This window comes from Oncorhynchus kisutch, unplaced genomic scaffold, assembly GCF_002021735.2.
Source record: "Oncorhynchus kisutch isolate 150728-3 unplaced genomic scaffold, Okis_V2 Okis03b-Okis08b_hom, whole genome shotgun sequence".
Lineage (NCBI taxonomy): Eukaryota > Metazoa > Chordata > Actinopteri > Salmoniformes > Salmonidae > Oncorhynchus > Oncorhynchus kisutch.
Genome location: NW_022261980.1, coordinates 4,087,240 through 4,102,541, shown reverse-complemented (window position 1 = coordinate 4,102,541; position 15,302 = coordinate 4,087,240). Strand labels below are relative to the sequence as shown.

The following is a 15,302-nucleotide window of genomic DNA, read 5'->3' as shown; positions in this document are numbered from 1 at the left end:
TCTACTTACTGCAGGTACATCCATGTAAACTCAATCAGTCTGACAGTAGGTCCACTTACTACAGATACATCCATGTAAACTCCATCAGTCTGACAGTAGGTCCACCTACTACAGATACATCCATGTAAACTCCATCAGTCTGACAGTAGGTCCACTTACTACAGATACATCCATGTAAACTCCATCAGCCTGACAGTAGGTCCACTTACTACAGGTACATCCATGTAAACTCAATCAGTCCGCACTGTAGTTCTACCAATCTGTTTTACGGCCTCTGCATACGATACATCATGAATGATCCTATCTCTCTGACCCTCTTTCTACACCTGGCATCCACCAAATGCTGCACTGTATTCTCCCCCACAATTACAGCACTTAACCTTCACATTGCTTCCACATTCACCGTAATCACGTGCCCCTCCACACTTGGCACATCTTTTCTTTCCTTTACACTGAGCAGCTATATGTCCTATTATTTGGCATTTAAAACACTGCAGTGCACATGTGACAAATTCTCTAACATTGAAACTAAGGAATCCTATCTGTACTTTTCCTGGCAAGACTTTCTCAAACCTCAGCATCACTAATAAGCTTCACTTATTTGATCCTCTTTCCTACTGATCAACTTTTTGGCCTCAATCACTCTGTCCCTCTTCACATTTTCTTCAATATCTGTAGCCAGATTTATTTTATTTAACTAGGTAAACCAGTTGAGATCAAGTTCTCATATACAACTGCGATCTGGCCAAGATAAAGCAAAGCAGTGTGACAAAAACAACAGATTTAGACATGGGATAGACAAACATACAGTCAATAACACAATAGAATAATCTATATACAGCATGTGCAAATGTAGAAAGGCAATAAATAATTACAATTTAGCATTAACACTGGAGTGAAAGATGTGCAGGTTATGTGCAAGTAGAGATGCTGAGGTGCAAAAGATTTAAAAAATATATAACAATGTGGGGATGAGGTAGTTGGGTGGGCTATTTACAGATGGGCTGTGTACAGGTACAGTGATCGATAAGCTGCTCTGACAGCTGATGCCTATAGTTAGTGAGGGAAATGTAAGTCTCCAGCTTCAATGACTTTTGCAATTTATTCCAGTCATTGGCAGCAGAGAACTGGAAGGAAAGGCAGCCAAATGAAGTGTTGGCTTTGGGGATGACCAGAGAAATATACCTGCTGGAGCGTATGCTATGGGTGGGTTTTGCTATGGTGACCAGTGAGCTGAGATAAGGCGGGGTTTTACCTAGCAAAGACTTATAGATGATCTGGAGCCAGTGGGTTTGACGACGGATATGTAGCGAGGGCCAGCCAACGAGAGCATACAGGTCGCAGTGGTGGGTAGTATATGGGGCTTTGGTGACAAAACAGATGGCACTGTGACTAAATCCAGTTTGCTGAGTAGAGTGTTGGAGGCTATTTTGTAAATGACATCGCCGAAGTCGAGGATTGGTAGAATAGTCAGTTTTACGAGGGTATGTATAAGTCTGTATACAGCATGAGTGAAGGAGGCTTTGTTGCGAAATAGGAAACCGATTCTGGATTTAATTTTGTATTGGAGATGCTTAACGTGAGTCTGGAAGGAGAGTTTACAGTTTAACCAGACACCTAGGTATTTGTAGTTGTCCACATATTCTAAGTCAGAACCGTCCAGAGTAGTGAAGCTAGTCTGGCGGACAGGTCCGGGCAGCGATTGGTTGAAGAGCATGCATTTAATTTTACTTGCATTTAAGAGCAGCTGGAGGCCACGGAAGGAGTGTTGTATGGCATTGAAGCTCGTTTGGAGGTTTTTTAACACAGTGTCCAAAGAAGGGCCAGATATATACAGAATGGTGTTGTCTGCGTAGAGGTGGATCAGAGAATCACCAGCCGCAAGAGAGACATCATTGATCTATACAGAGAAAATAGTCGGCCCAAGAACTGAACCCTGTGGCACCCCATAGAGACTGGCAGAGGTCCGGACAACAGGCCCTCCGATTTGACACAATGAACTCTATCAGAGAAGTCGTTTGTGAACCAGGCAAGGCAGTCATTTGAGAAACCAAGGCTGTTGAGTCTGCCGATAAGAATGTGGTGATTGACAGAGTCGAAAGCCTTGGTCAGGTCAATGAAGACGGCTGCACAGTACTGTCTTTTATCGATGTTATGATATCGTTTAGGTCCTTGAGCGTGGCTGAGGTGCACCCATGACCAGCTCTGAAACCAGACTGCATAGCAGAGAAGGTACGGTAGGATTCAAAACGGTTGGTTATCTGTTTTTTTACTTGGCTTTCAAAGAAAGAAAGACAGGGCAGGGTGGATATAGGTCTGTAACAGTTTGGGTCTAGAGTGTCTCATCCCCTCCCCCGTTGAAGAGGGGATGACCGCGGCAGCTTTCCAATCTTTAGGGATCTCAGACGATAGTGTTAATGAGCAGGTATCAGCTGTGTAGCCGAGTGATCATAAGGTCTAACAAGCAGCAATAGGAGAGTCAGGGAGCCGTTCTGTAGTCACTACTACGCTAGGCAAGCCAGAGACATGGCGTTCAGAAAGCTAGCGGGCCAGGAGATGGGTCTTCGGCTACATCGCAACGGAAAGGCCTGTTGAAACCACCATTTTTTTTATTTAACTAGGCAAGTCAGTTAAGAACAAATTCTTATTTTCAATAACGGCCTAGTGGGTTAACTGCCTGTTCAGGGGCAGAACGACAGATTTGTACCTTGTCAGCTCGGATTTGAATTTGCAACCTTCCGGTTACTAGTCCAACGCTCTAACCACTAGGCTACCCTGCCACCCCAATTGGACGTTTACGTCGGCAGACCAGTTGTGATGGATCGGCGAGGCGCCGTGTTGACAATAAGGGGTCCAGGCCAATTGGTAAGATAGAGACCCCGGTGATGACTCCCCTCAACCTAGCATAAGCGCCAGGGACAGGTCTTTTAATCTTCTTCCCATTTTCTGAATCTTCTCTTGCTGAGCCTGGCTATCACACAATGCAAACAATCTACCATTTCCAATGAACCCAGCTAATTTAACTTGACTACCCTCTTTCTCTATGGCGTTAGTTGGATAGGGTGTAAGGCCCTGCAGTCTTAACACCATCACCACTCTTGCTTTCTACTTTGGTCCTCTTTATGCTTTCTTTACTAGATGCTCCAATGCTTTCTGTATCATGATCGCTCTTCCCATGTTGTTATGTACACCTCTTGGAGGGGGGTGGGGGGGGGACACACAACACCCTGCTACAACTCAACTCCCCATGGGAGTGATTGTAGGTGCAGGTAAGGATGAGAGGCAGAGAATATAACTGTTTACAGGGAATTTATTTCCTTAAAACAGTCATGTGGGGGAAAAGGGGCTCGACAGAACCAAAGCAAAGAAAGTAAAAGTTACAGTCCCCTCTCCTACCTAACCTTTTAGCACCTCCTGGCACGCTAACCAAAATACAGAGGGTGGTCTGCCCAGGTCTTACCTGGTGTGCATAGACAGTAAATACTACAGGTTATGTATGCCTGCAGGCCTCTTGCCTAAACACTCCCAAGGTCCCTTCTTCCCCCCCTGGGAACAAACACAGAATAATTACTAACATAAAGTGAAACATTTCAATAACCAAAAACACTGAGTCCTATAGGGATTTTTTTTTAAACACTAAGCTCTACCTCAGAAGTAGCAGCTACAAAATACCTTCAACATAACTGTCACTGTGGAAACAACCAACACAGAACATCAAAGAAGCTCCCTTCTTTTGATAAAGGAACACTGGCTTTTATCCAGCTGGAGAAGGAGTTGGTAATTGAAAACAGCTGTTTCCCCTGACGAGAGAGGGAGTGTTCAGAGCTCCAATCACCGATTGGGCCAACCAATCAGCTGCTTAAAATCCAGGAAGCCTTCCTGAAATACACACACACAAACACATACAAAACAAAACATCCAAAACACAGAAACTGGGGAAGGTAACATATGTCTTTCCACTACTGACCATTCTGGTCATTGACCATTATCCTCCTGCTCCATAACATCAGAACTGACACCCATATTGTTGCTTCACCAACTTTTTCTCCATTTCGTCCACACTACTCACTGCCCTTTCCGACCTCGAATCTGTATGTCAGACATTTACTATCCTTTAGTGCTGAGCATTAAGCAACATTTGGGGGTGGGTGATCACAACCAAACTGACAGGATGCATATACCGCCACCTATCATTCTCACATGCATTCCATTTTCTCAATGAATATTCTAAACTTATTTAAATTTCTGGTCCTTAAACTGTCCGTTTTCTTTTCACAGCAATTTGCATGTTTGTTTCCAACCCAATGGATCGACAACTAATGTGCATTTATTCAGATGCAATTACAGGAAAAGCAACACTCTTTCCATTCAAACTGTGGTTTCAGGCAAACTATTGATGTAGCTAGCATGAACGAAGCTGTTGCATGATTGCATATCCATTAGAGAAAACACTCATATTTCAATAATAGCCTACTCTCAAGTAAGTGACTATATAATATGCATATTATTGCTACTACGGTTCTGTCATCAACATGATTTTGACGAAAAAGTGCGAAAGGATATCCGGTTTGACCGGAAATCTTATATTTGGCGTTACTGCTGAAAGATATGGCTGCATACATTGTATTAGCCTGCTAACTCGACGTTTACGTTTGACATAAGCTTAATTCTTCGACCAACCTTTTGAAATGGTATGATAACAAGCAAGTTATATCGCTTCTGTAGACACAAAAAAAATCGTTAACCATGTTAACGTCTTTCTGAGTTTTGTAAATCACGTTAGCTACCAAGCTATACAAAGGAGAAACCAGTTAGCCAGCTACTAGCCTAGCTAGTACTAGGTGGCTAGCTAGTTTAGCTCCTTACGAATTGTTTTAATGTTATTTTGTTACCAGATAGATAAAAAAAAAACATAGCTGGATACATTTGCTGGTGTTACAAAGAAAAAGCGTCTATCGAGCCTCAATGCCCGAACAAGGCCCAAGGATGAATGGTTTTTCCCTCGGCGAACTATGCTGGCTATTCTGTTGCCCGCCCTGTCCCAGTCGCATCGCATCCAAACTAGCCTTTCTCCCTCCCGAACCCACGTACTCCGTACACACCGATGCTAACGGGACGAGTAGCCTGCATCTAACCGAGCGAGCAGACTGGCAGTACTCCCAACGCGAACTGGACGCTGTCGAGGTGTTCAACACCAGAACCAGTCGGGGAAACCGACTGGGTTGCATGTTTGTACGATGCGCACCCAACAGCCGGTACACGTTGCTCTTTTCCCACGGTAACGCAGTGGACTTAGGCCAAATGTGCAGTTTCTACATCGGCCTCGGTTCGAGGATAAACTGCAACGTCTTCTCGTATGATTATTCGGGCTACGGTGTCAGCAGCGGGAAACCGTCAGAAAAGAACCTGTATGCGGACATCGAGGCTGCCTGGCAGGTGCTAAGGAACAAGTGAGTATAGCACTAGCCTATACAGCCAGTATCAACAAGCTAACATGCAAGCTACATAGCTAGTTGGGTTTATTGTATTGGGCTTTGTTAGTTAGCTAACGTTTGCTAGCAACTGTACTCCATTTCTATGGCCGCCCCCCCCCGCCCTCCATATTTGGTTGCTATGACAACCACTATAAAATGCCTACACAGCTTTTTATTTTTATTTGCCTACACAGCTGAGAGCAGAGCATTAGCTATTCATTTATATGGCTGAGAGGACTGTTAACATTAGTTTCTGTGCACACGTTTAGGTGGTAGTTAGTTGCATAGTGATTTGATACTTCGCACATATTCAATTGATTTTGTGGCATGCTACTCTAAACATGTCCAGAAGCTTCCATGTTTAAACTTTGATGATCTGTGCAGGCCAGACAACTTCTCTTGAAGCACCAACTGTCAGAGCAGCTCACAGATTACTGCACCTGTACATAGCCCACCTATAATTTAGCCCAAACAACTACCTCTTTCCCTACTGTATTTATTTTATTTATTTATTTTGCTCCTTTGCACCCCATTATTTTTATTTCTACTTTGCACATTCTTCCACTGCAAATCTACCATTCCAGTGTTTTACTTGCTATATTGTATTTACTTTGCCACCGTGGCCTTTTATTTGCCTTTACCTCCCTTATCTCACTTCATTTGCTCACATCGTATATATACTTGTTTATACGGTATTATTGACTGTATGTTTGTTTTACTCCATGTATAACTCTGTCGTTGTATGTGTCGAACTGCTTTGCTTTATCTTGGCCAGGTCGCAATTGTAAATGAGAACTTGTTCTCAACTTGCCTACCTGGTTAAATAAAGGTGAAATAGAAAAAAGTCCACACTGGAACTTTAAACATTAATTTACAATAGTTTGCATCTTATACTTAATCAGGTAAAACCTTCTGAATGAGTCCAAAAACATTGATCTTCCAGAAATCATAAAAACAGTTTTGACTTGTCTCCTCTTTATGCTGAGGATGGAGAGCTTTAGTTATAAACTAGCCATAGCAGATGACACTAGCTTACTAGCCCAGCTATGAGATGCTTATGGCAGGGGCAGGACGGACTGCCTGGCGAGCTGTGTCATTTTAGTAGCTAGATTACAGAGAGACAACCGCCAACTCCCAGCTTCCTTTCCTTGTTTACTTGCTCTTTATTCTGACAGGCTGTTGGTTCCTTCAGTTTCAGATAGTGTGACTGTCTGTCACATAACACTTCAATGCAGGCCTATGCCCAGCACAGGAGGCTGGTGGCATCTTAATTGGGGAGGACAGGCTTGTGGTAAAGGCTGGAGTGGAAGCAGTGGAATGGTATCAAACACATGGTTTCCAATATTATAAGCCACCCTCCCCTCAGCAGCCTCCACTGATGTCTAGGTGCTGCCCATGGGACTTAACTCCCAAATTAAGTAGGAAGTAAAGGAGGCCTGGTGCAACTCTGATGCCGGCTCCTTTTCAGTTCCACATTCAATATTCAAGACAACGACAGTGGTTGGATAAAGCAGAAACTTATAGGCAGCCATGTCGCTAGTCTTAATGAATATCCACCAGAAAACAGACAAAACCGTTATTTTGTTCCTCTGCCTATTCCCCAAAAGTGTGCATGGATGAAAAGTAATGGAAGTAATGTACTGGTGTAAGGGCTATGATGGAAACTCCCTCCAGCCAAATGCTTTGTCATTTACCACGTTTATAGACAGTTTTTCTGCAAGTAAAGTCCTACCGTATAAAACAAAATCAGGACAGCTGTTATGGACACAGGAAGTTTTGGTACAATTTTGATAAATGCCAAATTTGTTCGCTCGACATGGTTTGATCTTTTTGTCCGTAAAATTAGTTATGCGAGAAATGGCAGTAGAAGTGCTGATATATTGTTATAATAACCATATCGAAGTGACGCGATTATATGGTGTGTGTGGTCCTCCCGCTACAACTCGGGGAAACCATGCAGTGTATTAGGCTGCAGATGAACTTCACAGGCTGGTGAAAGTGCCAGTGATCAGGTTGATGCTGTTTTCCAATAAATATCAAGAGTCTTCTAGGAACATGGTCGACGCTTAACTGCCGTTGACAAAAAATATTCTCGCTCTTAGTCTTAGTCTTGTCCATAATCTCAGTAGGTTAGCCTACCCGCACGGCCCACCCGCACGGCCTACCTGCACTGTGAGTGGTTGGCTAGAGAGTGGTTGGCTAGAGCACATGTGCCAAGACCAGAGTAGACACATTTACTATTTAACTCAACAGTTTTCCTGACAGCTATTATTTGGTACATGAAAAGTAAAGCAAAAAAAAGTAAATTTTGTGTGCACTGTCATCAGCAAAAAGTCAGTTTGGTGGCTCACCACTGGTGGGGAAGATGTGCATCTTTTTTTCATTTGGAGTTTTGAATATTCGCATGGAAACCTAGCTAGAGAGGGGGATAGAACGAGTCCACACTTCAGGTAGAAGGAGCAAGTGAGAAAATAAATTGTCTAATGAATAGTATGTTGGAAACTGGGAACCTCTCCCACCATAACTGGACCACTCACACCAGGGTTGTTTATGAAGGAAACAACAACACCAGGAGACGGTGTGAAAGGTTGAGCAGTGAAGCAGTGTCTTAAACTTTTCTCAGCTCTTAAGGTTTCACTACTGGCTCCTTTCACATTGGGATAGGGTCAAGGCCAGGGATCAGTTTGGCTGGCTCCTTTCACATTGGGATAGGGTCAAGGCCAGGGATCAGTTTGGCTGGCTCCTTTCACATTGGGATAGGGTCAAGGCCAGGGATCAGTTTGGCTGGCTCCTTTCACATTGGGATAGGGTCAAGGCCAGGGATCAGTTTGGCTGGCTCCTTTCACATTGGGATGGGATCAGTTTGGCTGGCTCCTTTCACATTGGGGTAGGGTCAAGGCCTGGGATCAGTTTGGCTGGCTCCTTTCACATTGGGATAGGGTCAAGGCCAGGGATCAGTTTGGCTGGCTCCTTTTATATTAGGCTTTTGTGTCGAAGAAAACCCCCTTGATATGCAACTTTTCAGGGAAGTTAGGAACCAATATACACAGGCAGTTAGGAAAGCTAAGGCCATGCGTTCCACCTGGCTACCCCTACCCCAGTCAACAGCCCTGCACCCCCCCACTGCAACTCGCCCAAACCTCCCCCATTTCTCCTTCACCCAAATCCAGATAGCTGATGTTCTGAAAGAGCTGCAAAATCTGGACCCCTACAAATCAGCTGGGCAAGACAATCTGGACCCTCTCTTTCTAAAATGATCTGCTGAAATTGTTGCAACCTCTATTACTAGCTTGTTCAACCTCTTGTTCGTATCGTCTGAGATTCCCAAAGATTGGAAAGCTGCCGGTCATATTCAAAGAGGGAGACACTCTAGACCCACATTGCTACAGACCTATATCCATCCTACCCTGCCTTTCTAAGGTCTTCGAAAGCCAAGTTAACAGAATACCGACCATTTCGAATCCCACCGTACCTTCTCTGCTATGCAATCTGGTTTCAGAGCTGGTCATGGATGCACCTCAGCCATGCTCAAGGTCCTAAACGATATCATAACCACCATCGATAAGAGACAATACTTTGCAGCCGTATTCATCGACCTGGCCAAGGCTTTCGACTCTGTCAATCACCACATTCTTATCAACAGACTCAACAGCCTTGGTTTCTCAAATGACTGCCTCGTCTGGTTCACCAACGACTTCTCTGATAGAGTTCAGTGTGTCAAATCGGAGGGCCAGTTGTCCGGACCTCTTGCAGTCTCTATGGGGTGCCACAGGGTTCAATCCTCAGGCAGACTCTGTATACATCAATGATGTCGCTCTTGCTGTTGGTGATTCTCTGATCCAACTCTACGCAGACAACACCATTCTGTATACCTCTGGCCTTTCTTTGGACACTGTGTTAACAAGCCTCCAGACAAGCTTCGCACCTAACCACCCGTCCAGCATCACTACTCTGGACGGTTCTGACTTAGAATATGTGGACAACTACAAATACCTAGGTGTCTGACTAGACTGTAAACTCCTTCCAGACTCACATTAAGCATCTCCAATCCAAAATTAAATCTAGAATCGGCTTCCTATTTCGCAACAAAGCATCCTTCACTCATGCTGCCAAACATACCCTCGTAAAACTGACCATCCTACCGATCCTCGACTTTGGCGATATCATTTACAAAATAGCCTCCAACACTCTACTCAACAATCTGGATGCAGTCTATCACAGTGCCATCCGTTTTGTCACCAAAGCCCCATATACTACCCACCACTGCGACCTGTACGCTCTTGTTGGCTGGCCCTCGCTTCATACTCGTCGCCAAACCCACTGGCTCCAGGTCATCTACAAGTCTTTGCTAGGTAAAGCCCCGCCTTATCTCTGCTCACTTTTCACGATAGCAGCACCCACCCGTAGCACGTGATCCAGCAGGTATATTTCACTGTTCACCCCCAAAGCCAATTCCTCCTTTGGCCACCTTCACTTCCAGTTCTCTGCTGCCAATGACTGGAACGAACTGCAAAAATCACTAAAGCTGGAGACTCATATCTCCCTCACTAACTTTCAGCACCAGCTGTCAGAGCAGCTCACAGATCAATGCACCTGTACATAGCCCATCCGACTACCTCGCCCCCATACTGTATTTATATATATTTTTAGCTCCTTTTCACCCCAGTATCTATACTTGCACATCTATCACTCCAGTGTTTAATTGATATATTGTAATTACTTCGCCACTATGGCCTATTTATTGCCTTAACTCCCTTATCTTACCTCATTTGCACTCACTGTATATAGACTTTTTCTACTGTATTATTGACTGTATGTTTGTTTATTCCACGTGCATCTCTGTGTTGTATGTGTTGAACTGCTTTGCTTTATCTTGGCCAGGTCACAGTTGTAAATGAGAACTTGTTCTCAACTAGCCTACCTGGTTAAATAAAGGTGTTCTCAACTAGCCTACCTGGTTAAATAAAGGTGTTCTCAACTAGCCTACCTGGTTAAATAAAGGTGTTCTCAACTAGCCTACCTGGTTAAATAAAGGTGAAATGAAAACAATCCAAATACAAGGGGTGCCGGAGCATCTGCCCTCCTATGCAAGAAGTGCCCTTTTTAATTGTTGTAATTACTTTTAACATTTTATTTTTAGTCTCTTTTCTCAATTTGAAATGCAACACATTGCCTGTCAAACTAGATACTTTCTCATGAACTCATTAATCTTGATAAAAGTCCCCTCCCTTCTGTCACCACTCGCTTGTCCTCATCGCAGGCACCAGCTTCCCACCTGCGCTGGGCAGTGAGTTTGAAATGAATACTGCCTATAGGTTACTTTGGAACTGCTGACATATGTTCGTCAAACTGTGTAGTGAGATGAGGTTAGATACACTTTGAATGCATAGTGGTTCACTTAGTGATGCACCGATATGACATACCGATATCCAATATTTTCCTTTCCAAAAAAACTATACCTAAATTTACAATTGTAGCTGCCTTTAAGCATTCTAGTGCAGTTTAAATAGTTGAAACACACACACACACTGACCAAAAAGTTATTTTGTTGGCATTTACATATGTCCCCTTTACCAGTAAAACATAATCAAAACCTCCTTTTACTTACTTGCTGTGCTGTTTCATTGTTCATTTGTTCGGTCACAACCAGGATTTCATCATACCTGTCAAGCAGTGAAGTTTCAGCTCTGTCTGTCTGTGGCCTCTCTTCCTCGGTGCCCACTTTCAGTGTCCGTTTCCATCTTGTGCAGCTGTGTCTAACATTCCACGTAAACCCTGTTTCTTGTGTGCGTCGAAGTAGAGGTCCTTGTACCTAGCATCAAGCAGGGTGACGACACAGTAAAGAGGCTCATAGAGAATGCCACCGAATCGCTTGTTCACAGCCTCGAGTACTTTTGCAAGTTTTAACTGCCGATACAGACTGTGGGGTTTTGTTGAGCAGGCCTTTCAATGCCATGACAGAGGGTATCCCGTCTGCTACATACGCAGTTGATTAGCTTATTTCTTGAGTCCGTTCGAATGGCACTAGGAGTGTGTTCATGTTTCAAACATGTTCCCAAAAGCCATTGAAATGGCAGCAGTGGTATGAGAACCAGCACATTCTTGAGCATGCAATACGACTTTCCTCAGTACGAAATCCTTGTCGTCCCACTGTTGCTGTCAGACTCGGCATGCTCATGGGGCTGACATCGCTGGTCCAAATGTCAGCCGTGAAGCTAATGGCAGTAACATGGCAAGTAACTCATAGATGTGAGTTTCAACAATACTGTGTAACTCTGGTAGGGCAACATCTGGAAAAATAGCGCCTACTTGGTAGTGTGTACCGGGGCTCGACCAGTAGGCGAAAGCCTTCATCATCCACGACAGAACGGTTGATTGTCAAGGGAAATTAATTCCGTTATCTTGGCGTTAATGGATTTTGCCTTTGACTTGTCTCGCTGAAATTTCCTTACTCTTTCAAATGACTGCTCGACTTGAACTTGTTTAGTTGTTGGAAGTCTGTGCTTAGTATTTTTCTGATTTTGTTATGTGTAGGACTGTGTTTTTCGTGGCGTCATTACGTTATCTAGGTATGCACGTCAGCTTTGACATCGGTTTTGCATATCTCCGTTAAACTAGACATCGGGCCGATGCTGATTGTGGCATTTTTAGCTAATATCGTCCGATTCCGATATGTTCACGATATATCGTGCATCCCTCATTTCACTAGCTGACCAATCTCACAATGTGTGTTAAGAACTTTAACGGGATTGATATGACAACAGCCAGTGAAAGTGCAGGGCGTCAAATAAAAAAACAAACACATCTCATAAAAATTCCTCAAACATACATTTTACCGTTTTAAAGGTACTCTTGTTGTTAATCCCACCACAGTGTCCGATTTGAAATATGCTTTACAGCGAAAGCACCACAAACGATTGTTAGGTCACCACCAAGCCACAGAATAAACACAGCCATTTTTCCAGTCAAAGATAGGAGTCACAAAAAGCACAAATAGAGAAAATTAATCACTAACCTTTGATCTTCATCAGATGACACTCATAGGACTTCATGTTACACAATACATGTATGTTTTGTTTGATAAAGTTCATATTTATATAAAAAAAATCTGAGTTTACATTGGTGCGTTACGTTGACTAGTTCCAAAAACATCCAGTGATTTTTGTATAACCACATCGATTCAACAGAAATACTCATCATAAATGTAGATGATAATACAAGTTATACACATGGAATTATAGACATACCTCTCCTTAATGCAACCGCTGTGTCAGATATTTTTTTTTTTAAACAAATCAATAAATAAAAAAAACTAACCATGCAATGCTCTGAGACGGCGCTCAGAAAAATAATCAAATTAGCCGCCATGTTGTAGTCAACAGAAACCAGAAATTACATGATAAATATTCCCTTCGATGATCTTCATCAGAATGCACTCCCAGGAATCCTAGTTCCACAATAAATGCTTGATTTGTTCGATAATGTCCGTTATTTATGTCCACGTAGCTACTTTTGTTAGCTCGTTAGGTATACAAATCCAAACGCTCATGCAGGTCGCGCATTACTTCGGACAAAAACTTCAAAAAGTTATATTACAGGTCGAAGAAACATTTCAAACTAAGTATAGAATCAATCATTACGATGTTTTTTTATATCATAAATCTTCAATGAAGTTCCAACCGGAGAATTCCTTTTTGTCTAGAGGAATCAACCAATTTCTCACTTCCTGTTTGGATTTCTTCTCAGGTTTTTGCCTGCCATATGAGTTCTGTTATACTCACAGGCATCATTCAAACAGTTTTAGAAACTTCAGAGTGTTTTCTATCAATACTAATAATAATATGCATATATTAGTGACTGAGGAGCAGGCCTTTCACTCTGGGCACCTTTCACCCAAGCTACTCAATACTGCCCCTGCAGCCTTATTAAGCTCTTAGGAATATTTTAATATATTACTCTGCATTTTCTTGGAACCATTAGTGTCCCTAAAAATTGTGAAATATAAGCTGTGTTAATGAAATCGGTTCATTCTATAGGCTACATTTAAGTGACTCCAGGCTTGATCACTCAAGTGTGAGTCTTTACCAGTTCAAAGCCAAGTAGAAAAGCCTTTCAATTCAAACTGTGATCCTTATTAGGTCGAGGAATAAACATTTTGCATTCTACTATTACAACTTTCAAGATTAAGTTGAACCCCCCCTCCCCCAGACACACAGACATTTTGCCAACCACAGGTCTAGACTCTAGCTATCCACCATATACTAAAATATCCACACCAGCCACTAGCCAGCCAACCAAATATCATGGCTATATTATGAAGATATTATTTAACAGCATTGAAGATAAATTATAACCAGTAAAAATATTATAGGTCTAGCTAACTAGCAGATTTACATTCATCGTCATCAACATCAATGTTCAGCTGATAGCCTACCCTCTTTTCCCCATGTCAATCATGTCTTTGGGCCACACTGGGTGGCAGGTAGTGGTTAAGAATATTGGGTCAGTAACAGTAACAGAGAGGTCATTGGTTCTAATCACTGAGCAGACTTGGTGAAAAATCAGTCTGTGCCCTTGATCAACCCCCCTAACTCCAATTGCTCCTGTAAGTCTGCTAAATGACTCAAATGTAACGAACTAGCTTGCAATTTGTGATGAGTGAGTGTGATGTAAATAGGCTGTAAATGTTAAAATATAACTAGCTACAGAAGCAGTTTATACAGTATGTTATACATTTCTACATATGAATTCTGAAAGAACATGTTTTTTATATGGTGCTTTTTATTTTGATCACCTGTCCCCTGAAAGGTCTGTGCACAGTCCTGCACACCACCAGTGTTCAACAAAGGAATAGGGGCCTTGGACAAGCTCCTTTTGTTATTTCCAACCGTTTTCAAGCTACCTTTTCTTATTGGGCTATTGTCGCTTGGCAGCAGTTGTCAAGCAAAGTGGTGTCAAACCAGTTTCCCTGGACTTGTTTGACACAATCAGCCTTTTCAGGAGAATTTCAGCTGTAATTGAGTGAGCAAATGAATGGCTCTATAAAGTGGGCTGTTGCTGCCCTGACGTGCTTCAGGAGAAGCCAGTGTGACACATTGAGAGCCTGCCTTCAGTGCCTGGTGATAAAGCCTCCTTCAGTCACAACGGCCTGGTGATAATGTCCCCTAGTGTAGGAATGCACGTGTGTTTGCAATTGTGTAAGCCTTTCATCATTCCTCTCTTAAACAGCAGTTTGAGTGATACATGTTTGCCTGCCTGTAGGCAGGACTGTGTCATTATCTACTTCCCACCACTATTTCAACTAGTTTAATTTGCATTCTATTCCGCTGCCTTCTGATGGGTAATGGAAGGAGCTTCTCCATCATAAACCTCACTGCCGTCCTGTCTTGGGGGTCTGCCACCATATTTGTTATATTGTGTTTATTGTACTTATCAGTTCAGTGCAACCAACCGTGTGGCATCTTTACCAGTGTTGCAGCCAACTTCACGTCATTCAATGCTCTGTGTGAGCTTTCTTTGGCCTTATTTTGTAATACAGCTATGATTACAGAAGAACAAATGACTTCCACACTGTAATTCATTTTGTTTGGTCGCTGTCACACACTGATCAATAATCCTCACGCTGAACCTCTTCCTTCAAATGAACATGAATTAAAAATAGGCTCACAGAAGAATAACACGTACTCCAGCCAGGCCATCTCATCTCCCATTCCAAACATGTCTCTAATTAAAACTGGATTTGACAGATTGTCTGAATGCCATTGAAGGGAGAGCCTTTAACAAGTCCTCCTTTTGTGCATTAAACATGAAAACATTTCATTATGCCCT

General features: G+C 42.8%; 1 protein-coding gene across 1 annotated transcript in view; it reads left to right on the top strand.

The window, feature by feature from the left end:
- Positions 1 to 4,536: 4,536 nt before the first annotated feature.
- abhd17c (abhydrolase domain containing 17C, depalmitoylase) overlaps positions 4,537 to 15,302 on the top strand; it is a 37,215-nt gene continuing 26,449 nt past the window's right edge. The window contains exon 1 of the mRNA XM_031812523.1: positions 4,537 to 5,450. Coding sequence (XP_031668383.1) covers positions 4,966 to 5,450 — 485 coding nt within the window. The 5' untranslated portion in view covers positions 4,537 to 4,965. The remainder of the gene's footprint in view (positions 5,451 to 15,302) is intronic.